Source organism: Pezoporus wallicus, unplaced genomic scaffold, assembly GCF_028554395.1.
Source record: "Pezoporus wallicus isolate ANWC-B61680 ecotype Strahan unplaced genomic scaffold, APGP_CSIRO_Pwel_v1 contig_5785, whole genome shotgun sequence".
Classification (NCBI taxonomy): Eukaryota; Metazoa; Chordata; class Aves; order Psittaciformes; family Psittacidae; genus Pezoporus; species Pezoporus wallicus.
In genome coordinates, this window is record NW_026641150.1 from 2,087,827 (window position 1) to 2,112,474 (window position 24,648).

The 24,648-nt window shown below is 41.7% G+C and overlaps 1 protein-coding gene across 1 annotated transcript in view; it reads right to left on the minus strand.

The window, feature by feature from the left end:
* The window catches only part of SH3RF3 (SH3 domain containing ring finger 3), a 252,800-nt gene that overhangs the window by 11,493 nt on the left and 216,659 nt on the right, over window positions 1-24,648 (minus strand). The window contains exon 9 of the mRNA XM_057422219.1: window positions 2,193-2,530. Within this exon, the coding sequence (XP_057278202.1) occupies window positions 2,193-2,530 (338 nt within the window). The remainder of the gene's footprint in view (window positions 1-2,192; window positions 2,531-24,648) is intronic.

Sequence of the window (24,648 nt, forward strand, 5' to 3'; positions counted from 1 at the left end):
TTAAAATCAGAGTAAGTTCCTTACCACCACATACTGCAATTGGAAATATTTACTTAGTTTTTGCAGTCTAAATCTATTTACTCCTGATTCCACCCTGGCTGAGCAGACACAGCTAGCCCGTGTCCCTCTGGTTCTGTTCTGCCACTTAAGATTGTCAATTAAATGTTTCACTATCCAGACCATCATGAGGTGGACTGAGAAATGTGTAGGGTATGGACTAGCCATGGCATATTAAATAATGTGTCTGCCTTCTCCACAGTAAAGCTTTGAGAGCAGCACTACAACAGCCAGTTCTGGAGATATGAGAGGATGGTCTTCCCAGCTGCTTTTCATGGCTACATTTAACTAAAGGTGCAGCATTCCACTGATTTAGTTATACTGGTGCCAAATCTGGTTTATATTGATTTAGCTTTTCTTATAGCGTTAATCTAAACTGATGTAGACCAAATTAAGTGCACCTAAACAGGGACTGTTTTTTCACTTCTTTTACTAAATTGGTTTTTCATGGATTTTAAGGACAAGAGACTACTGTGATAGTCTCCTCTCACTGCCTTCATTACAATGCTGAAGGACTTGTCTGTATTTACTTCTGCTTCAAGTCTAATAGCTGCACATGAACAACAGCATCTCTTTTAGACGAAATGCCCAGCCTAGAGTAAAAATATTTCCATGTCTGTCCTATCTGCAGTCTCTTACAGACTGCTACCAAGACATTTCTAAGCCTGCTCTTTACCAGATGTACCAGAGCTCCCTTTATCAGTCATTGCAAGTATATTGTTTTAAATCTTCCATCGTTCTTTTGCTTCTGGGAGGCCACTCCACTTTGCCTCAGATTTGGCTCTTCTGAAATAAGCTGTTATTCTATGTTCTCCTTACCAGTGGTCTGAATTAGCTCTATACCAAGGAGTCTGCCATTTTCATCACCTACCTCCCACTTCAGACCTCCATTCTGCAACAGCAAAGACTGTATGTTGGACAGTGCAGGTACAACACCCAGCTGTTCCAGAGCTACACTACACACATACACAATCTTTTTCTAATGATATCTGATCTAGAGTTAGATTTGATGCCAGTGAATCGCTTTGCAATCCGCTTAGTATCTGCTATGTCTGTTGTGTACAGTTTATTCAGGAAGACATTCCATGGTAATAAACCAGATAATAACCTGCCTTAAAAAAGTTTAAATATGTTACAGTGTCATTGTTACCTTCCCAACCAAATTTCAACCTGCATTCAGTAAAACACTGTGTAAGGTATGAACTGTCCTTTAGTATCCCTTGTTATGCCCTGCATCCTCTGCTCCATGATCCCAAATGGATTCAGAGTCAGGTGGCTTGCCCAGTCCTTTGCTTTCAGCCTCTTTCATACACTCAGATGAAAACCATATCTTTCAAGCTTCTGGAACTTTACTATTATGCCAAAATAATTTGAAATGTCAACTGCAGAGAGCTCCCTAGACTTCTTCTTGAAAACTGTTTGATGCTCTCATAAAAAACATGCTCTTCTCAATCACTTTTTGAGTGGAAAGCATTTCAATAGTGTTGTATCAGTGTATTATCTGTTCCCTTCCCACTCCTCAAAGTGCAGCCTTGTAGAAAATATTTACCGGAAGCCAATTATGACTCTGCACATGGAGAGCTAGCTCTTTTCTGTACCCCTGTTCCTAGTCAGTCATCTCTCCCTCCCTTTTGTATTTTGATGTTCCCACTCTATTCTTTTTGAGTATCAAGGTGCTGAGCAGGCTGCTGCAATAAACTCCAGAATCACTGGTACATTCCTCTCTAGAAACAAGCTACATTTTTAGTAACAGGTCACTGAAGTTGGCAGTATCCTAAACAACGAGAATTTGAAAAAGTCTTCGGTATTGCAGAACAGGCCAGAGAGGGCCTTGATGAGCAAACACGTTACCCTTGTGGCCCTCAGGCAGGAAGCACCACATGACAGCTCCATAAGTTTATTAGAACATAGGGATACCACTTAAAAAGTGGCCTTTGCCCACAGCATTTGCACCCTTTGGGCTGAGAAGGCACTGCTGTCTTCCAGATTTAAACAAGGCCTGTATGGTGTCATGAACAGGTGCTGCTCACCACTTTTTAAATCATTCTGCAACAACCCTTAAGCAAGTTAAACTTGCAGCCCTTCTCCAAAAGCTCCCTGAGGATGCATACGATCTTAGGAGATACATGGCTTACCTTTCCCGGGGCAAAGGCTTGGGCTCCGGACGAATAGCTGCCATGGAAGAGAGGGGTTGCCTGGCAGGAGAAGGGATGGAAAAATTCAAATCCAAGGATCCTGTTTTCCTGTGAAGAGGCTCCAGCCCCATGGCTCCCTGCATTTCACTCTCGATAGGGCATGAGCCAGCCCTGCCGTGGCTGGAGAGGGAGGAGAGCTCAGGTCCCACTGCCCCTTGCAGGACTCCTTCGATGGCTGCCTGGGGGTCGTGCGTGGGGGACACAGATGGTGGGGAGCGCGACTTCTTTTTTGTTGATGCTCCTGCTAGAAGTTTCAGCAGCCCACTCTTCTTTTCCTTCTGCAAAGGAGCCAAATGAAATACGGGCAGTGAGCAGACGTACTGACTCAGGTTTTCTTTTGGAAAATCTCAGTGTGTGCAGCAGAAAACCTCTGACAACTGCCATGACTAGAAGTGGATCCAGGCAGAACTTGAGCTTTTGGTAATAAAGTTCCTATACAAATCCCTCCCTATCCAACAGGGCTTCAACTCATTCAGAAGAGTAAGGGCCTAACATACTAATTATCTCAATTTTCAAATCCACCTAGGCAGTGATTATGTGTTATTTTAAAGAAATAGTGCATTTACAGTGGGACAGCAAAAGTACATGGGAAGTACAAACTTTCCATGCAGAGAAGCTGGCAGTTGAAGTGTTGCTCTCTCAATGCTAGGAGAATCCTGTCCCTCAATAGAGAAACTTTCCAAAAGTAGGAATCAGGCTCTATGGCTAAAAACTTCCCCTGGGAAGCACAAGGGTCTCAGGAGAGATTTCAGATCCCAGCCCACTTCAAGAGAAGCACCCATCATTACTGCCTCATTTATTACGTGATGCAGATTTACTGTAGGGAGAACGAAGGCACAAGACAGTGGTTTAATAGCTTGTTCCATGTGCTCCCTTTCGCATCCTGCATCACACAGCTGTACTTACTTGTGTCTCCATCCCAGAAGTCACTTCTCCTCATGTGTTAAGGTAAAGGTATCACTTTGATGTTTGAAGATAGACTAAGAATTCACAATTGACAATCACAGTGACAGTGCATGGGAGGTTTCTGAGTTCTAAAAGGGTTTCTGACACTGAAGAATGAAAACTGAAGTTCTAAAAGGGTTTCTGACACTGAAGAATGAAGAAAAAAAATGAAAGGTAACAGCACACCAGTTAATGTGAGGGAAAAAAAAAGGTATAATTCAGTCTGCATCACTAAGACACACATCTGACCTTGTAGGCTCTATAGCAGTGTGTGAAATCCTGCTGCACATTTGCCTCAGGCATACACAAATACCAAATACTATGTCCTTCAAGCTAGCAAGTTTTTTGGGCAGAGGGATTGTGCGCAGAAACTGGCCATCCCCTGGTACACGCTGCACAGCGCTAGGCTGGAGTTGCAACCAGCAATGCTGAGCAGTAAATTTTCCATTATTTTTCTTTGTTTTCCTTAATGACACAAGAAGTTTTGCAGAAGGCCTGTTCAGTGTCTTCCTCTTCTGTCAGAAGTGCAAACCATTACCCAAGACTATATTCAGAGACTCAGGGTTGTGAAGTTCAGCTGTGTTTGATAATTTGTTCTATAATAGGATCCCAGGGGATAGGAATGAACGCAGCAACCGCAATACTTATGGAACAGAAACTATCTCTCTATCTTCAAGCAGGAACACTCTTTGGAAATACAAGCCAGTAATGTATTTATTCTCTGTAGACAAAATGTCCCATGTAGGATTTAAAATGATGCTCTTTTATGTGCTGACTGCTGAAGTAATTTCTCAAAGCAACTTTAAAGAATAGGAGGGCTACAATAATATATATACAAGCATTTAGAAGAGGCTTTGGATTTACTATGGTAAATGTACTTGGAGTATCTGATATCTCTGCTCCCAAAGTTCTTGTTTGCACTTTTTATCTGTCACAGACTGGTAAGGAAACAGAAATACCTTAGACATTTAGACACAGAAGAGCTAAAATGAAGCACAGTTGTTTTCACAGAGACAATGTCCAGTGATTTTTTAAGAGTACAGTAAGAATTACACTTCCAGGTCCCAGTCTCCTGCATACCACCAGTTCCAGCTATATGCTTTGTTTAAAAGGGCGTTTGTCACAGGATGAAAGGATTCGTCCTGCCAAGATGTTCATCGAGGCAGAATCCATGGAAGCTAAGGGAGGCTGGCCATATGGCACCATCAGGTCAAAAAATACTAGCTAAATTCCCTTGGAAACAATAGAGAAGCAGACCAAATGCCCTTGATAAACATCTTTCTCCGATGGGAAGGGACTGTTGTGGGAATTGTAGTAGGTATGCATGCTGGAATTCACCTGAAGCACCAGAAAAATACTTGAGCATTTCTCTCACTCTCCAATTAAGAAATATCTCTGCTGACATCATTATATCAAATTTTAAAGCTCTTCACAAAATTGCTAAACTCTCCTTTCCCTGTGGTGCAATGAAACAATAGCTCTAATGATTCCAGCATACTGTGTCAATATGCATTTGAAGGTGTCTAAAGGTCAGTGACAGAATACAATAGCCATTGTGGGGCTCTGGAGAAACGGCTATTGTGCAGCAGTGAGCACTTTGAGCCCCTTTAATTGGCAGCTTTGCACATGCAAAGTAACTATGTGAACTAAAGCCCTGTATAATGAACAATTAATATTCCTCTGTGGTAGCAGCTTTCCTAATTTTTGCTTCTAATTTAAATACCTTGGCAAATTTTCATCAGAAAAACCTTGTGTGACTTAGACCATTTAAGGCACAGAAGCAAAAATCTTTGGAAAGAAGGAGATGCATATATTCACACCCATCTGCACATTGAAAAGCAGATGAGCCTGACAGTCGTTTAATTTTGTTTACAAGAATGGCTTTCACTCTACATGGTTAACCTTGGCATGAATTTCTACATTCAAGCTACTATCACTCAGATATCAGGGAGCTATAATGAACTTGCTGATGTACCCTTTATTCTACTTTAACAAAAGGAAAAATAAAGGATTGATTTGTAGCCTCCCTGAGTCCACTGAGCATTTTACTAAACTTGTGAGACTAAAAGCTGTGTTCTCTAAAGAGGGAAAGTGACTTACTTCCATTGATAAGCCTAGTCTTGCTAGTCAAAAATCTGAGGAGTCACTGTAGCATTGGGCAAGATATTTAGAGGTGACTGATATTAACCACTTAGGATGCCTGAAGATTAGACATTACATCCAGCTCTGTCTCCCTTTGAATCTGGCAAATGCTCTCAGCCTTCTGGTATCACATTGCCACATCCTCTGCTGATGCTGCTCAGAGTACTTCAAGCAAAACAAGGACTGCTAGGAGCTGATAATTTACTGTGATGTCTCTCAGGAGAAATAGATTGGGTCTGAACCTCCTGTGATGAGCAGTTCAACCTAAACCCCTTTGTGCCTCCTCCCCCCATCTGTAAAAGGGGACTAAGTTAAAACTCCTTCATGTGCAGCTGGAATTTATTAATGACCCCAGTGTTACAAAGCTATACATTTCTTTGGGAGCAACCATTCTTTTCCATGGCTTTATTATTAAAAAAAAAAAAAAAAAAGAAAGAAAAGATTTGGAATGGGATGTTAGTATGCAGTCCCAGTAGTGATTTATTGCAAATGTCCAAGTATTATGAATTCATTTAATATTTAGTGTAATAGCAGCCATCCTTCACAAGAAATTAATATTTATATGGCTGTCCAAGACAGTCCTTTCTTCAGCAGTTTCACTGTAAATCAACAAAGCATTAATGGGCATAAATGCTGTAAAGAAATCTACACCAGTTAGTTACAGATTCTGTGGCTTTTGAAAAGAGGTTAAGTTTAGAGAAGACATACCTGATGACTTTCAGGAATTAAGTTTTTGAGTGAAAAATAATAGATGGTTTACTTTTTCCATTCGCAGACAGCTGTTTTATTGTTTTCTAGGAAATCTGTAATCTACTGAAACATTTGTGTAGTTACTGAGTTTTCTTTGTTTAGTAGCTACATTTCCAACTGACTGCAAAATGTGTTTGACATCCCTGCCTCCTGAACCTGCCAAGGTCAGACATTTGCATTGGTGTTGATGGATGCATCCACAGTATGGACAGCACTTCTCCCATCTTCTGGTTACTGCCCACATGTTTAACTGAATTTAAATCATTACCTTTGTGTTGCTCAGGTTTTATTCTAGGAAGTTCAGAGTCAAAACTTCCAAACCATTAATTTCAAAGGATCAATACCTTGTCAACAAAAAAACCCCAAAAAACTAAAAAGGAAAAAGAGTGAAATCAGGTCTTTCAAATAAATTCCATGCTGTTTCTAGTTAAGAAAAAAAAAAAGAAGAAGAAGAAAAAAGACTGTGAACGCAGACAGAATAGGCAGGTCAGAATTCCTTACTTCTCTAGCAAAGTCTATGCTTGAGACTCTGTTCTTGTGGTGTGTTTTGTGCTACGGTGTAGCAGAAAAGAATCTCAGTGGAAATCAGCCTCTGGCAGCACAAGGATAGGCTGGGTATCATTTCTGTGACCCTGGAACATACACTTGGGGAAGCCAGCACTTGGACAGGTGCAAGTTCCTCTCTTTACATCATGGTGGGAATGTCTGGAAAAGTGAATACAGTCTGAGCTTAAAAACTCATGAAGGACTAGATCAAAATTAAAGTCTCAGATATGTAAATGTTGAAATATTTTGCTTCACAGTAATTGGGGATGATTTTTCCCCTCATTAATAACCCCACTTGAAGATAATAACTAGCTCTTCTTTCAGCTTCAGAGATGAGATGAGCACAGAGATGAGATGCAGCTACTTCGCTGATGACTGAGTGATAACAAAGTCCCTTGTCTGCAAAGCAATAATCATGCCATAATCCAAATACCAATTACAATTATATGTACTGGCTATATAAATACATACCTTATTCCTTTTTTTTTTTTAATTTTTTTTTTACACAACCCTAATAAACAGAAAAGTCTGTTTTAGTTTTATTAATCTGCAATTCCTAATACTTAATTTCCTACCTATCCGGGCTCATTAAATAGATGAGGAAACCTTACAATAGCTGATAGAAAAACTGTCTCTAGCCATTGAAATGAGTTAATTTCTCATGCAACACCAGTTATACCAATAGATATGAGAGCCAGAGGGAGAAAAAAGGTTTCATTTAAAAATGAAGAAAAGAGAAACAAAACTGTTTAAATGATGCACTGAGCCCTAGAGAACAAATGTGGAACTCATCTGTCAGTCAGTACCCCCAAATCACCACTTTTACTGCTTGTTTAACTTGGTCAGTGCTGGTTTCAGTACTTTTAAGTTAGTGTCTGGAGAACAGTGCATTTTTATTCTGATTCCAACTTGGTTCTCACTGATTGATGCTTGAATTGAAGGAGTAGGTGGTATTCTGGATCACATCTTTTAGGAAAAAATCTATCTGGGTTTTAAGAATCTGTAACATTACTTGACTTGAGATTTTGGTAATTATTCATAAAGCACAAAAAAACAAACCAGCATCATCTCAAAGCAAAGCTTTAGGTCTGGGATGCCTTTGGGTATGTATTTATCGTTTGCAGTTTGCCACTATTTCTCATGAGGTGTAGATGACATACTAAAGAAGACAACAGTAATTACTTACTACACGATTACTTCTGATTTTAGGGAAAAACTAGTTTTATATCACATATTGTATGGAAATATGTTTCAAAGATTTATTTTTTAATGGAGACAACTGCTTCTAGCCAGAAGTCTGTTATAATCTCAGCATAAAATTTACATGACAAGGAAAAGAAAGGATCATTAGATCTTAAATCCCAGTGACAGTAACATGCATGTGTACGTGCACAAATATCTTAAACTCATGGTCATTAATTTGAAGATAACTAGAATTAAAGCCATGAGAAAATAAGTAAAATGTCTTGCAGCTAGACCTGATTGAGGATTTTAGATGTTTTGAAAACAAAACTGAGAAGAAATAGTGTTCAGGTCCCAGTACAGCAAAGCATATAGGCACTTCATCGTGTGCTTTTGTTGAACTGGGGTGGAAGCAAGGCTCTAGAGACTACTAAAAGAGATAAAGAGGGAATCTAAAAATATATTTGAATATTCACTTTAGAAGGAATAGCAGATCTTTCAAATACTGGAACAAAGTTAAATGCTAGCTCAAAGGGGGAAAAAGAATTGAAGAGGAAGTAGAGTCTCAGCTATCGTTTAGCTTCCTGGAGGCTGCTGAATTTGTAACAGGCAAAAGGTAAAAGGAACACTAGCACTACTAACAGTGAATGAGTGACCGATTGTCTGCTACACTGATACTGTCTTTTTTCTGTGTCTGAGGGAGGGAGAAGCTGATGGATGGATAGTTTTGCATTTTTTTGCTTTCCGAGTGTGGTATGTAGGGAATAGGTGATGGTTATGTAAAGGATGGAAAGTTGTTAAGATATGCAAATTACTCCATGCCCCAATAACAGTTTTCAGTGATATTTTTTAGTGGTAACAGCTGAAACAGAGCACCAGGGAATTGAAAACTCCTGCTGTGATGAAGTAATTCAAAATTGTGTACTGATAAAGTGAAATGCAAGGACAACATCAAAGAACATGATGAAACCATGGTTCTTATGAAGCCTGTGGCAACATTTAGTCTACTTCGAAGCAGCCACTGTCTCTAGAACTAAGCTTAGATGGAGGTGGTTTAGTCCTGATTTTAGCCTATTTCTTTCTTTGAAGTATGAGCAACCTCTTTGGGAACACAAATGAAGGGAGTAGGAATGATATCCTTGTGCATATTTGACATTCAGCTCCCTTCTTCACTCAGCAATCCACTGGATATTTAATTATCCTACAACAAGTAAGGGAACTTCAGCACAAAGCATTGAGATCTCCCCTTCTCTGCTCCAATTTTCTGACCCCTACACAGCCCATACAGGGAGGTGTAAAGCATAAAGACATCCCCTGGGGAATGAGAACCCCCTCTCAGGAGAAAACTCAATAAAGGAGTTTCATGCGAGTGCTTCCAGTGTGGGATGCACAAGCATGAACAAGAGTTCCTGCTCAGTTGTATAAGAAATCCTCATCCTTTATTTCTGGAAGGAAACCTTGACACCCTGCAGAGCTGGGCACATGCCATGAATCCCAAGTGGAAGCAGGTAACCTACTCAGAGAGGAAAAAACAAGATCCAAGCCACCTTTCCCTTACCAGTATCTTCTGCTGGCTTAGTGCCATGGTTTCAGCTGGGATAGAGTTGATTTTCTTCCTAGTAGCTGATACAGTTCTGTGTTTTGGATTTGTGATGAGAATAATTTTGATAACACACTGATGTTTTTAGTTGTTGCTAAATAATATTTATACTAAGTCAAGGACTCTCCAGGTTCCCATACTGCCCTGACAGCAAACAGGCTGGGGGCACAAGAAGTTGGGAGGAGACGCAACCAGGACAGCTGACCCCAACTGGCTGAAGGGATGGATATTCCATATGGCATTATGCTCAGTATGTGAATCCTATGGGCAAAGTTAGCTAGGGCCACTGCTTGGGAATTGGCTGGGCACCAGTTGGCAGGTGGTTAGCACTTGAATTGTTCATCACTTGGTTTGTATATTCTAATTCTATTACTAATAATTATTTTTTCCCTTCCTTTTCTAGATGATTGAACTGTTTTTATCTCAACCCATGAATTTTCCATTTTTTGTTTCCTGATTCTCTCTCTCCTCACACTGGGCAGGGGGGAGGGAGAAAGTGGGTGTGTGGTGTTTAGCTGCCTGCTGGGTTAAACCATGACACTCAGACATCAGTTCTGCTTGTCAGATTTTGTGAATTCCACTTTCTAGGCACTTAATTCTACCCTCACCTCAAATAGCAATTATGAATTCCAGTAGAAAGCAAGAGCCTTAAAGGTAAATAAACCTCCATACTCAGCAAAAGTTAATGCTCATTGTGAAATTGGCCAAAAAATGAATGCAGAAGGTGCTCTAGGAATACAAATCCAAAGCATTCCCATGCTGCTATTGACTCTAAACTGGCTATTTTCACACAGAGAAGGAGTCACTCCTAAAATCTCATGCTCATCAATGTCAAAAAGGCAAAAGAGAAGACTGGGAATTGTTAGGAAAGGTCTAGTGAAAGAGGTAAAAAAACATCTGTAGAAAACACTGCTGTGGGAAGCTCTACCTTCCTGAATGCTGTGTGCTCTTCTGGCCACTGCAGCTGGAATATGATATTGCACAACTACGCACAGCACAGAGAAGGGCAGAGGGACCCTGAAAGGTATTGAACTACTGTACATTGGAGATGCCCGCTTGGAAAGCAGACAACTGACAGGGAATATGATAATGGTCTGTGAACTCCCTACCTACACAGAGAAAGTATCTTGGGAACAGATAAATTATTTTCCACAATACAGGAATTAGGGGGAAACTAATGAGATTATCAGGCATATGGTCAAAACTAAAAAATAGGAAGCACTTTTTCACACAACACATAATTAAATGGAGATTTACTACACACAGTATCAAGGAAGCCAAAAGTATGAACTAGTTCAAAGTGGATTAGACAAATTAATGGAGAACAGATATAACAAGGCTATTAAAATAATGGTATGGATCCAATCTCTGCTTCAGGAAGTCCCAACATGTAAATGAAGCAGCAGTTACAGCATACACAGGATGACTCCACCTTGCTACAAAGAGATCATAAAACCAGTGAGAATTATTGCTATGATAAAAAAATTAGCTGTTTGGGCAAGAGCATAGGAAATAGGACAAAGCCAGGAATGAGCCCTCCCCTGTGCCCTCCCAGCTTTGGGAAATCAGCTGTTCAGAGATTTCCTCAGCTGCAGGGTTCTGAGAGAGGGCAAAAGGCAGCCGGCAGGATGCAGTGTCAGCCAAGGAAGAGACGCAAAAGGTTGGGAACTGCAACCCCAGAGCACTTCCACAGCTCTGCAACTGCCGTTTGGATTCCTCAGCTCCATCTCTGTTGTGCAAAACATCATAGACCAAAGGCTGCAGTGCTTACTCTGCACCAAGGAGCCACAAAACTACTGGTGATAGAGCTGACAGGGGTCTATTACTTCCCAGAGCTCCACCTCCTTCCTGACCTGTCACTGCACTGCTTTTGTCTGTACCAAGGACTTCCTTGAAGCTACCATGGAGGTCTCCTACATAAGATTACACTGTGTCTGAAAGACCTAGCCTGAACTAAAGCCCAGGAAATGTTAAACCTTTGTTTTAATACAAATCAAGTATGTCTAGATGATTTAGGCAACTCTGGTAAACTAACTGTACTTTCCAGAGAATATAAGCAAAACAGCTGGATGGAGTATGAGTACCCTTCTGAAACTTTAGGTTCATTTATTCAAACTCGAGTAGAATCTGTCACATCTTCACTGACAGTACAGGATTATGAAATGAGAAAAAGATGTATAAATACATAGACAAACTGCTTAGAATTAGTCTTTCTAAATAAGATTTAAACTGACTGGTTAGTCAGCTCCTTGTCTTTCATAAGGAAGTGAAAAAGATTTATTGGTCCTGGGGAGCACTGGGAGCAATACTCACATTTTGCAGAAAGCCAAGGCAAATTCACTTACTGAACAAGTGAATGCAAGAGAATCAATGACAGACATCAGGATGTGCTTTGACATACTCTAATCTTACACATACTTATCTCTGGCTCTCCCAATTCATAAGGGATGGATTTTATTTCAGAAGCAACCAGTTAAGTGCCCGGTTTTGCTTGGTAATCTTATTAAATGACAGGCAAGTGAGACTTGTATTTTTATGGAAAACAGAAACATGTAGCTATAAGGCTTGGATTAGTGGAGGTGATCTTGTCCCTTGTTGCTGATCTATCTATTCCCGCTTGGTTGATATTGTTCCAGCAGCTGTGCCACCTCAGGCTGTAATTTCAGCACTTCCAAAAAAACTAAATGGTATTTGGCTGGCCTGCACTCAGAGAGAAGATTGCTTGTGGAAAATTCAGGCATCACAGGAGGTATATTCTCTCAAAATCAGTTCCCCATGGAAGAGAAAAAGGGTTGTTTGTGGACAATGAAAAATTGCCAGGATTTGCGTTCACTACACACTTGAATACATTACAGCGGAATAATTCCTACAAACAATTCATCAGCTTGTAAATGATGCATTTAGCTAGAGACAGAGGAGTCAGCTGAGACTGACAGAATGTATCACATCCACACGTATGGGGGCCAAGAGGTGGCGAAACCAGAAACTCCTCTTGCTCAAGCAACATAAACCCAAAAATCAGCTGAGCTTCGCACTGCTGCTGGGGCAGTTGGGGCTGGGGGAGGGGTGGGAATGAGAGGGGCTCTGATGGTTCTCAGGTGGTCTGATATTTTAGAAGCAAGTCCTTGACACCTTCAAAGCCACACGCATGAGAATTTTGCTCTCTGAAGGCAGCCCGCCAGTTTTGGCAGCTCCTGAGCATCAAATCAGAGCATCCAGAATAGGATTCTTAATGTATTTCATGCATTAAAAAAAAACAGGTCTTGCTCCTGTTACTTCCTGCCCTTATGACAGTGAGTGTCTCAAACAAGGCAAGTGATACTTTACTAGCATCAAAAAGAGAAATGGCAATGTGCTTTAGCTGATGGCTTTTCTGGGAGTGAGGGGAAGCTCAGCCTCTCAGCGTCCATGGGAGTGCAGGGAGTCCCAGGTGCTCTGTATCCATGGGCATTGCAGGCCTTGCTGCACCCAGCAGCACTGCGCAGCAACAGAGCTGTTGTCTGGTGCGCTCTGAATTGGGGTGTGATCAATTATTACAGTGCATGAGCTTTGCAGGCAAAGTGGCAGAGGTTTCTGCAATCTGCCATCAGCTGTGCTAAAGGCATTTTCAGTCCTGCATTTCCAAGCAATGCCCTGTGAATTACTCTGGGATACCCAGAAGTGGCTGAAGTCCTTTTCTTTTATAGGAACCAATTGATCATGTCTACTCTCTAAGAAACGAAGAAAGAATCTCAGAGTTGTTTTAAAGGATTGCAAAGTAAGTGGCTGCCAGTGTCAGAGGAATATAAACAACAATTTCTTTGATAAAGTGACCAAGGTACTGTTGCTTTGAAAATGTCACAACACTTGTGTTGCAATAACTAGCAAGCTTTGTAATAGCAAAAGGCTCTTTTCAGCAGAAATTGGATTTCATCTTTTTTCCTTGTTTAGTCTTTTTTTTACTTAAAAAATAAAAATGGAGCTATCAAAGACCATTTCCTAAAAAGCCTCCCAGTACCTTTATACTAAAAGGTCAGGTCTTTAGGAAGTATGAAATGCCCCCTTCTCAGATTAAAGAGCTGAGCAAGAAGGATCATACATGAAAAAGAGAGCTAACCAAAGGGAACAACTAGGGCATAAGTAGGGAAGGGGAGTCAGTAACATTATGGATTTTTTTCCTTTTGCATTAGGCCTGGTTTTACATTGCAATCCTATTCCTCCATTCTACCTTCCCTTCCTTTGTCTGTTTTATCCACTTATTTTTCCCCTGCAGGTATGACCATACAATGAAATGCAATTGAGTTGCACTGATTTAACTAATTACTACTTGCCAAGTGTGCCACCTAAGCCTGTATTCCTCATTTCCTCACCCTACCCCAACTGTGAGACAAAACATGTTAGCTCAAATGCCAGGTTTATGGTGGTTTGTCCAAGGACAAATATCAAAGGACAAACTTTATATCAAAAATGTCCAAGATGCCCAACAACATGCTTTATATCAAAACTGGTAGTAGGATAATTTTAGTGGTGCAGGCAGTGAGCAGCATCTCACATGGGTTAAACACATAGTCATATCTGTAATCCCAAGACCTCTCTGGACACGGATTTATTCCTTGTCTGGAGCATGCTATGCAGTGACATCTGGTTTGGGTTTGCACATGCAACTATTGCAGAAATAGTTAGCAGTGACAACACACGTACAGTGTATTCCTCTTTACTTTGCCAGCTAGTTGACTGATGCAGAAGAGACCAGTATGACCTGAAACAAAAGGTGGATCCTGTCAACTAATAGCAAGAAATGGTCAATTTTAACACACAGGCTCAAAATGCCCATGTGAAGATGTTGGTCACATACACCTCACATCTGAAAATGGCAGAAAATTTATAAAGTTAAAATCACTACTGCATCAGAGCAGAAATTACAGCTTTGTCATAATAGCCCATCTCCAAGCCTGCCTGCCATATATGAAGATGAAAAACCCTTTACACAAGTCAGATAACAGTGCAAGATTTCCCCTTGACTGAAGTGGTTGATTGACTGATGGTCTGTACAGACTGACAGCCTTTCTTATTTTCTTTTTAGCAAAACAGTGTAGGTAAACATTGACTTAGAATTCTCTCATCTTCAATTCCATCATGGCTGATTGGAATGTCTCTGCTTATAAAGATAAGAGAATTAGTAGTTCATTAGTTAAGCAATCATGACTTCTATTCAAACTCCTGTACTGTGATTATTTTGCAGTATCTGACAATCTTCCCACAACAGAGCAGGCAATATGACGAATGTCATGCAGAAATTTGTTCTTTCAACTTCTTCCTGCTAGAACAGCAGTGTGTGTTTGAGGGGTCCCTTCCAGACTTGCACTATCCCTCTTTTTCTATCAGCAGCAGTCACGCAAGAACTCAAACTGCAGATAACCAGATGCTACCAGCTGCTTTGCAGTATTTTCCAGTTAATGACTTTCTGCCAAACCAAGAGGACATTTCAGGTAGGTGCCAACAGGGCTTGTCTCAGTGCCAGCACTAGTCAATCTTTTCATTAATTACTTGGTAGGTGAGCTAGAGAGGGCACTTTTAAAATCAGCAGTGGGCACTGAGCTGATGAAGTTTACAAGTAGGTGAAAGTTGCACTGATTTCAGCTGGGATAGAGTTAAATAGCTTTGTAGTAGCTTGTATGGTGCTCTGTTTCAGATTTGCGAGCACACAACAGTAATAACACATCCCATTTTAGTTATTGTTGAGCAGTGCTTGCACAGCATCAAGGCCTTTGTTGTTTCTCATGCTACCCCATCAGTGAGTAGTCTGGGGGTGCACAAGAAGTTCAGAAGGGACATATTCAGGACAACTGACCCCAGCTGACCAAAGGGATACACCAGACCACATGACATCATGCTCAGCAATAAAAGGTGGAGAAAGAAGGAGAAAGGGGGGACATTGAGAGTGATGGCATTTGTCTTCTCAAGTAACTGTTACATGTGGTGGAGCTCCGTTGTCCTGGAAATGGCTGAACACCTGCTTGCTGATGGGAAATGGTGAATTAAATGCTTTACTTATGAAAAGATCTTTATTTCAATCCATGAGTTTTCTCATTTTACCCTTCTGATTCTCTCACCTTTCCAACTGTGGCAGGGAGTGAGTGAATGGCTGTGTGAGGCTAAGATGCCTGCCAGGGTTAACCTATGGTAAAATGATAAACAGCGTAAGAATTCAGAACAATTTTCATAAAATGGTGAAATGATCTCAAATCACCATGATGAAATCTGCAAAGTCAAGCATGACAAAACTAACACTAGAGGCAATGTAGGCCCACTGATGAACGGGATGGGTGCGCTGGTGACAGAAGATAGAGATGGCAGAGTTACTGAATGCCTTCTTTGTCTCTGTCTACTCTGCTGCAGGTAGTCCTGAAGAGCCCTGTACCCCTGAGACCTTAGATGAAGTCAGGTCGACGGAGCGGTTTGCCTTAGTCGATGAGGAATGGGTTAGAGACCAGTTGAGCAATCTGGACATCCATAAATCCATGGGTCCAGATGGGATGCACCCGCGGGTGCTGAGGGAACTGGCGGAAGTCATTGCTAGACCACTCTCCATCATCTTTACCAAGTCTTGGGAAATGGGAGAGGTGCCTGAGGACTGGAGGAAAGCAAATGTCACTCCAGTCTTCAAAAAGGGCAAGAAGGAGGACCCCAGTAACTATAGACCGGTCAGCCTCACCTCCATCCCTGGGAAAGTGATGGAACACCTTATCCTTGGTGCCATCTTAAGGCATATCAAGGATAAGAGGGTTATGAGGGGCAGTCAACATGGCTTCACCAAGGGGAAATCATGCTTGACCAATCTCTTAGCCTTTTATGAGGAATTAACACGGTGGATGGATGATGGCAGAGCGGTGGATGTGGTCTACCTTGACTTCAGCAAAGCATTTGACACAGTCTCCCACAGCATCCTCACAGCTAAATTGAGGAAGTGTGGACTGGATGATCAGGTAGTGAGGTGGACTGCGAACTGGCTGAAGGAGAGAAGCCAGAGAGTTGTAGTCTATGGGGCGGAGTCTAGTTGGAGGCCTGTAACTAGTGGAGTGCCTCAAGGGTCAGTACTGGGACCGGTATTATTTAATATATTCATCAACGATTTAGATGAGGGAATTGAGTGTACTATCAGCAAGTTTGCTGATGACACTAAGCTGGGAGGAGTGGCTGACACGCCAGAAGGCTGTGCTGCCATCCAGCGAGACCTGGACAGGCTGGAGAGTTGGGCAGGGAATAACTTGGTGAAATATAACAAGGGAAAGTGTAGAGTCCTGCATCTGGGCAGGAACAATCCCAGGTTCCAGTATAGGTTGGGAAACGACCTGTTAGAGAGCAGTGTAGGGGAGAGGGACCTGGGGGTCCTAGTGGACGACTGGATGACCATGAGCCAACACTGTGCCCTTGTGGCCAAGAAGGCCAATGGCATCCTGGGGTGTATTAGAAGGGGGGTGGTTAGTAGGTTGAGAGAGGTCCTCCTTCCCCTCTACTCTGCCCTGGTGAGACCCCATCTGGAATACTGTGTCCAGTTCTGGGCCTCTCAGTTCAAGAAGGACAGGGAGCTGCTGGAGAGAGTCCAGCGCAGGGCAACAAAGATGATTAAGGGAGTGGAGCATCTCCCTTATGAGGAAAGACTGAGGGAGCTGGGTCTCTATAGTTTGGAGGAGACTGAGGGGTGACCTTATTAGTGTATATAAATATATAAAGGGGGAGTGTCACGAGGATGGAGCCAGGCTCTACTCAGTGGCAAACAATGATAGGACAAGGGGTAATGGGTACAAACTGGAACACAAGAGGTTCCACTTAAACTTGAGCAGAAACTTCTTCTCAGTGAGGGTGACGGAACACTGGAACAGGCTGCCCAGGGAGGTTGTGGAGTCTCCTTCCCTGGAGACATTCAAAACCCGCCTGGACACATTCCTGTGTAACATTATCTAGGTGTTCCTGCTCCGGCAGGGGGATTGGACTAGATGATCTTTCGAGGTCCCTTCCAATCTCTAGCATACTGTGATACTGTGATACATGCTACAGTTAGGAAGGAGAAATCAAATGCAGAGATGCAAAATGAGAAGTGACTGCCCAGTCAGCAGCTCTGAAGAAAGGGATGCAGGAATTACAATGGACCAAAAACTGGTTGTGAGTCAAGATGCTGCTGTGAAAAAGCTGAAATATATCTGGAAACCTATTAACAAACATTTAATATATAAACCATGGAAAGTGCTTATTCCTTTGTAATTGGCACTTACAAGGTCTCAGCAAAACTTCACTCTGGGCCACTGCTCTTTAAGACAACAGCAAGTTGAAGGCTGTCCAGAGGAGAGCTGAAAGTGTAATCAGAAGCCTAGATAGTATTAACTGTGAAGAAAGGCTAAGAACTGGGCTTTAAAAAGTCGGAAAATCAGTTCTCTCTTTCAAGTCATGATCAAAGCCTAGCTTATGCATTTCCCTTGCCACAGCAGGCACCACCGTGTTGATAGGATCTGGCTGCCCAAACCTCCCCCTTTTTTTTTTTCTCAAAACTTAAATTATGAAGGGAATAGACATCTCTGAAGTCATCCAAAAAATGAGCTAGTTCCATTTTAAAATATCTCGATTCTGAGCTGACCATGAATTGGGACTGAAACTACAGTACAGAAAATCTACTTTACTGCAAAATAAGTTGGCCATGGGCTCACATTAAATTATGTCTTCTGTCCCTGTGGCATCTGGTGATGAAGCCCAATGCCAGTCTGCTGTTAGCATGCTGAATGCAGTGAGCTGTGAGTGAAGATTTAGCTTCTGTAGTCTTAACTTACAGAAACGTATCAGTGACTACGAAGCAAACAAACTATATGCACAAAAGCAAAGCAACAGGTTGAGTTCTGCCTTTATAATGAACTGTTTTCTAAAAGGTTGACTGCTTGACACCCTTTATTAATTCATTACAGGCCGCCTGCAGATGTAGTGTCTGAAAAACAACTTTTGCATGATGTACTTTCTGAATTCCTGAGACTGATGTGCGCTCCAGAGGGCATAATAGGAGTAATTTTTTCTCAGTCATTCAGACACCATCACTGACTCCATGTCTTGACTTGGTCTGAAGGGAATTACTAGATGCTTGAGACATTTAGCCAAAAAAATAACCCAGACTGATTATAAAGCAGCTTTACCGTTTGGCAAGAGAAAAGCTGAGGGCTTGTGAATCTTTCTGCTGTTACTGCAAAATGAAAAATAAACAAAAATATACAAAATAAGATAAATATCCCTTTGCTATAACTTGGTTATGCCCTCGAGTTATATGATAAAAACAGGAACATGCCACAGATATCTGTTTTCTCTTATAACAGCTTGTTCCTACGGTACTGATGTTTCTCAGAAACTGCAGTTTCATTTAGTTTATGTAATTCTTCCAACAGAGCTTACTGATGTACTTTTGCATTGATGCTAGAGATTTTAACCCATTTATTATACATAACTATAGAGAAAAGCAAGGAAAAATACCATTACCTGTGTGACTGGAAAAAAGAAACATAGCCATGGAAAAGTTGATTATAACCAATTTTCACAGGAAAGTTTCAACTTTGTCTCCATAAAACAACTGCATTAACACTTGAGATGCTTGTATCTAAGTGAAAAATCTCTGTTGCCTCTTGGTGGCTTAAGACTTACTGGTTTGTGAATTCATAGTTGGAAAACCACTGAGGAAAGCAAATGAGTCCTGGACACATGGGAGTCCATGATGCCACCAACTCTCACATGTTTTTTTTTCATTGTTTTCAAGATATCCAGCTTCTTACTGTGTTTTTCTACTGGAATGGTTTTGTGTCTTTGTTCCTGGGAGTGGTAGGGCAGTGCCAGCCCCGTGCCAGCGCTGTGTGTTACTGCTCTGAAGCAGAAAGAGGACAGGGACAGGCACAACATTTGGACTCTTTGTTTTTTTACCTGTGCATGGGAATTGGGAGCTTGATGTTATGAGGGAAGGAGGAATCAAACCATGTTCTTTAGGAACAGGGCAGGGATAGGGCAGAAGCTGTGATGGGATGCTCAGCTGCTGAGTTGTGCAGTCTGGGATGGGGACTGGCCCCTATGATCCCTCAACAGCTGGAATGTGTCAATGTCTCCCATTGATACCACAAGAATGGTTTCATTTCACCTGTCTAATCCAAAGAGGTGCTTGCCACCCCTCCCACAGCCTAGTCCCATCCAGCTGCCCGGTCCTATCCAGCCATCTGGTCCTGCGTGATTCCTTCTGCAGGCAGGGGAATGCCATGGGAACGCCAGTGTCGGGATGCTCACATACAGACATGCACAGGCACTCGTGCACACACACGCCTCCAGCCTTCTGCTTCCATCACTCCCTTGCATGCTCTTTCTTTTGTCAGTTCTACTTTCTTACCCAAGCAGCACTGAGGATTTAGTAAAAGCCCATGGGTCCTCTATGTTATAAAATTAGGTCTCTACAGGTGTCAGAAGAATGCTGTTCCTTGGCATCCAAACAGCTTCATCTCAGTTAGGAGATAAACTGAATTTCCTCTTGAAGCTAAAGCACTCCCCATCTTCTCTTCCCCTGGATCTGCTTCCCCTTACGACCACAGAATGCAGCATAGAACTACTTGAAGCAGATTAGAGAAAACAACTATGGACACTTGAGAAATCCTGTGACAGCACTACGAAGCAGATAAGCAGAGGCGGGGGGAGAGTAGAGAGAAGACGAATAGCTTTCAGAGACTGCTTGGCAGCAAAGTCAATGCTAGAAATATCTGTGGGGAGTTTGAAAGTATTTCCTAACATCAAAAAATGTGAACAAGAAAAAGAAATTTTGATCAATGACTTATTGCCCTTGATCTAAGCAAAAGAATCCTAGCCAGTTAGAAATAACAGAAATCTGTTTTATTGTAAAGCTGAAGTTTTCTGTGTTTTGACAGCTGGGGCTCATGCTTTTGGCTGCCTTATTTGCCAGCCTTAAAATATTCATCAGCAAGTTGCCAGGTTTTTGTCCTTTCAAATTGAACTCTAACAATGAAGGAGAAGGTGCTGGAGAGATTTTAAGCATGATTTTCTCTTCCCTAAAACAGACCTTTGTGGCCTGAATTCACATGACCAGAAAAAGAGATTTCTATTCCCTGGCCAAGTTTCTGGTGAATCACTTGCTGGTCACAGAGCCAAGATTCACTTTCTGGAGCATGGGAAGTGGTGGTTCATTTGTGATGAAGACAGCCCTGTCGCCTTTGTTGAGAGGAAATGGATTAACAGCATGTATTCTGTGCACAAGTCTGGAGAGAGCTGAACTAAAGTATTCCAGATTGAAGCATCCTTGCTGAAGAACAAACTGGAACACACGTTAAACTGAAAAGTCAAATCTGACTCTGAAAATGATCGACAAAATGTTGGTGTTGGTGGCTCCAGGATCAACTCAGATGTCTGACAAAGTACCCAAGTAAATTAGTGTCACAGAACTTTATCTTTTCGATGCAAACCTTTACATTACTATTCTGATGTTACTTTATCTTAATGCTTCTATATTTTGATACACTTACTTATTCTAAGAATTCAATAATTCAGGCTCTTCTGCTACTGTGCAATTTGTTCATTGTTATGTCTCGTGCTGCTTTCATTTAGTCATTTAGTTTTTATCATTCCATTTCATTTCATACCTGTACAACTTAAGGGGCTTTCTTAGATGAACTGGTTATAAAGTGAAAAACATTAAATCACATAATATCTGCTAGGAAGACTAAACTCATCTTCCAAAAATTCAGGGTCAGTCATATTGACTTTATATCTGAAAAATCTACTTTCATCAACTCTGTCCTTAGTTTCCTTTACGTGTCCCAGACTGACCATAATTTTTGCCATGTCATTTTATGTCTACAAAGTCCTTGCAAGTGCTCAACATTTCACTTTTCATACTGGTCATCCGTTTGCTGGATAAGGAATTAAATTTCTTTAGTGGATATGAAGTGGTGACAAACTCTTTTTACTCAGGGACAAGTTAATATGAGAAGTTACAATGCAGAGACTGGCACTTCGTAACTGAAAACTGGAGGTGCACTACTGTGTAGGATCAGCTCCTTCAGGCAGTTCCAGTTATACCAACTGATAGCTGAAACAGACAGCTGTAATGTAAGCTAAGGTCAAAAAGCATCTCAGAGTTTACATAGTCAAATTTTCAAAGGGCCTTTGACCTAGTCTCCAATCCTATATAAAAGCCAGGGTGGGTGACTAAATATGCAGACATTTGGTCTGCACTGAGGGAAGGGATGTTGCCTGATGGGACTGGGCACTGCCTGCAAATTAGGGGAAGGCAGAGGAAGGCACCGGAAGGAAGGGGGAGCAGCGAAGAGGAAAGTGTCTCTGGTCATGTCTATGCTGGCACACAAAGCAAGGCCTGGATTTAGATATCAAACCCTGGTCCACATTCATTAACCACTGTGGGTTTGGCTTATATCAACTAGCACTCTCCCAGGATAATGTATGGGCATGATTTAGGCCACACCACATACCAGGACTGTTCCCAGTGAGCGGTCTGGATTCAGGCATCCTATTTTGAGTGGATAATAAAGTTTAAGAATAAAGTGCGGATGCAAGTCATGCAGGGACACTTGCAGGGCCAGAAAACAGGCCTTGGCTTGTTCTATTTTGTAATGTAGTACCTACACCAGGATTATGCCAAACACTGTATCATTTGTGGAATGCAGTTACTCTGAGCAGAAGGACCGATATTTGACAAAGTGAGCGACAATGGTGAGAACAAACAGATGTTTACAGATTCAGTCTTCACATGCAAAACTGTTGGTGCATGTTCAAAGTTTTTTTCTGAAGATGTGTCTCTTGTTATCTTAACATCAGTAAACAGTGGCTCAATGTGTTTTCCCATTTATTGTGACTTGCTTATCCAGATCCTCTATATATTCCAGGACGCAGTCACTAAATTTAAAGTTGCAAACAGATTTGTTGTTTCAGCACACTTGTAAGAAACATTTAATTTTACATTGCCAATTCTCAGATATTTCTACATAGTCTGGCTGGGTAAAACAGTAAGGAATTGGTGTAACTCAGTGATGAATTAATGGCTTGCTCACTAATGCAAGCTCTTACGTTCCTCTTTAGCAGCTATTGGGCCAGACATTTTGGAAGAGTTTAATCAAAAGCCAAATGAGTGGATTTTAAAGAAAGTTTAATTACAGTGGTCAAGCCACCCTGCATGATTTGCTTGGTTTGATTAACGTAATGAGGAGCACATTTAATGAGAAATGCATTAATTCATTCAAACAAGTGGTTTTATCAGAGGTATTAAGCATCATCCCAGATTACATATAGCAGAAACTATTACAGCAAAAATTGACTGAGGTCAAAGCAGTAGTCACGCCATAATTACAAGCACTCAGCTGTAATCTACCAGTTGAACTTGGGCAGTGCTCATCATGACTGAAAAAGCACGGTCCCCATTTAAAAGACCCCAAACCACAGGGTTTTGCTTCCATTCCACAGCTGGGATCTCCATCCCTTTCTTTCAGATGTTCAGAATATTTGGGATTTAATTCTCTCGAGTTTCAGATGCAGGTATTACTAGCAAATGACAAAGCAAGAACTCAAAGGACCCCTGATACAAACCCACCACACACCCTTAAAGAAAATGAAGTATTCCCCATTTGCTTTGCTTTACCCCCCTCCTGTCGCTGTGATGTCTTTGGGACACTCCTAACCTGGAATAGAAATACTCTGGAGGAGAAGTATTATTTTCCTTCTGGGAAGGAAACCTCCTTCTTGGAAAAGAAGAAAAATTAGCCTCACACATAAAATATTTGAGAAAAAGAAGAAAGAGTCTTCTTTACACCTTGCTTTCTTTAACTGTTGTCTTTGGGTAGATTTCAACCCCTATATCCTAACTTTCCTTTTCCAGGACCCCTCCCCATAGGTTTTACACAGCACTCTTCACCTCCACCCTCTCCACTGGCACAGTGCCTCCTCCAGTGCCTCCTCCAGTGCCTCCTCCAGTGCCTCCTCCAGTGCCCCCCGTTCTATCTCTCAGCAGCTGCTAAATCTTTTCTCTTTTCTATACTACCCTGACCACTGTTACCTCTTTGGCTTCTGCCATGCTCCCTTGCCTTTATTCAGTCCATGACTTGTTATTTCTGTAGTGTCTGTGCTACCTCTGTGTGAGCTGCCTTTCCAGCTACTTTGTATTGCATCTTTATAGCACTGAAACAGCTTTGATTTTCAAGTGCTCTACTTCTAAGCCTGCTCTGCTGCCTGAGCACTTTTCAAGCACTGTTGCACAGGGGACTATCTATTGCTCATCTTCCAGCAGCTACCACCAGCAGCTGGCAAAGGAGAACAGCTTTGAAACTGATCCCTAAGTGGACAGGAGGCTTGCCAAGGAGTTGTGAGGTGGAGCACAAGCTCGGTTGCAGATAGGATCCTCTGGGATTAGGTGCATACTGACAAGTGAAGTCTGGCATGGAGGCCATATTTTACCTCCTGATTAAGTCAGCAGGAGTATGACAGTAAGACACTAATATTAAGGTGCCTAGATGAACGTAGGTGCCAAGATCCACCTGCAGGATTGGAAGCCTGGATGAGGACCTCTACGAAGTAAGCTGAAGTAAAGAACTTAAAACAACAGGCCTAAGGATTTATTTGCTATATTAATAGAAGATGAGAAAGAAAACCATTCCTGCTGAGCAGAAAACCATCACCCTTAGGATTATTTCTGCCACTTGCCTTTAAACCACAAGGAAATGAGTAAAAATTGGAACCAGAGCCTCTTTATTTTAGAGAAATCTGATTGCTGCACACTACCAGCATACTGTAATATGCTGGAACCCTCAATACTGGCATACGAATGTGTATGCACAAAGGAAAGCATTGACAGTGACAACCTCACCAGTACACTTAGCAATTCCATCTTGGAACAAGTAACCCAAATAGCATATACTGACTCACTAGAGAAGCTGCCCCTTGATGTCACATTTGGTATCCTTGAGCAGAATCTAGGTAGGCAATCATAAAACATAAACTGGTAGAAGATCATATCTTAAAATACATTTCCCCACTATCTCCCAGCCCAGCCTTCAAGCAGCCAATGAACCTTACTAAACTTATCATCTGAAGAAAATTTCCCAAGGACCAATGTATCTGACTATAACAGAGCGATAAATGAAAAAATTGCAATTCAGCTCCATAGCCCTCAAAAGAAACGTCTTCAGCATGAGATCCTCAGCTTGGCCCTCCCCAAACGCAAAC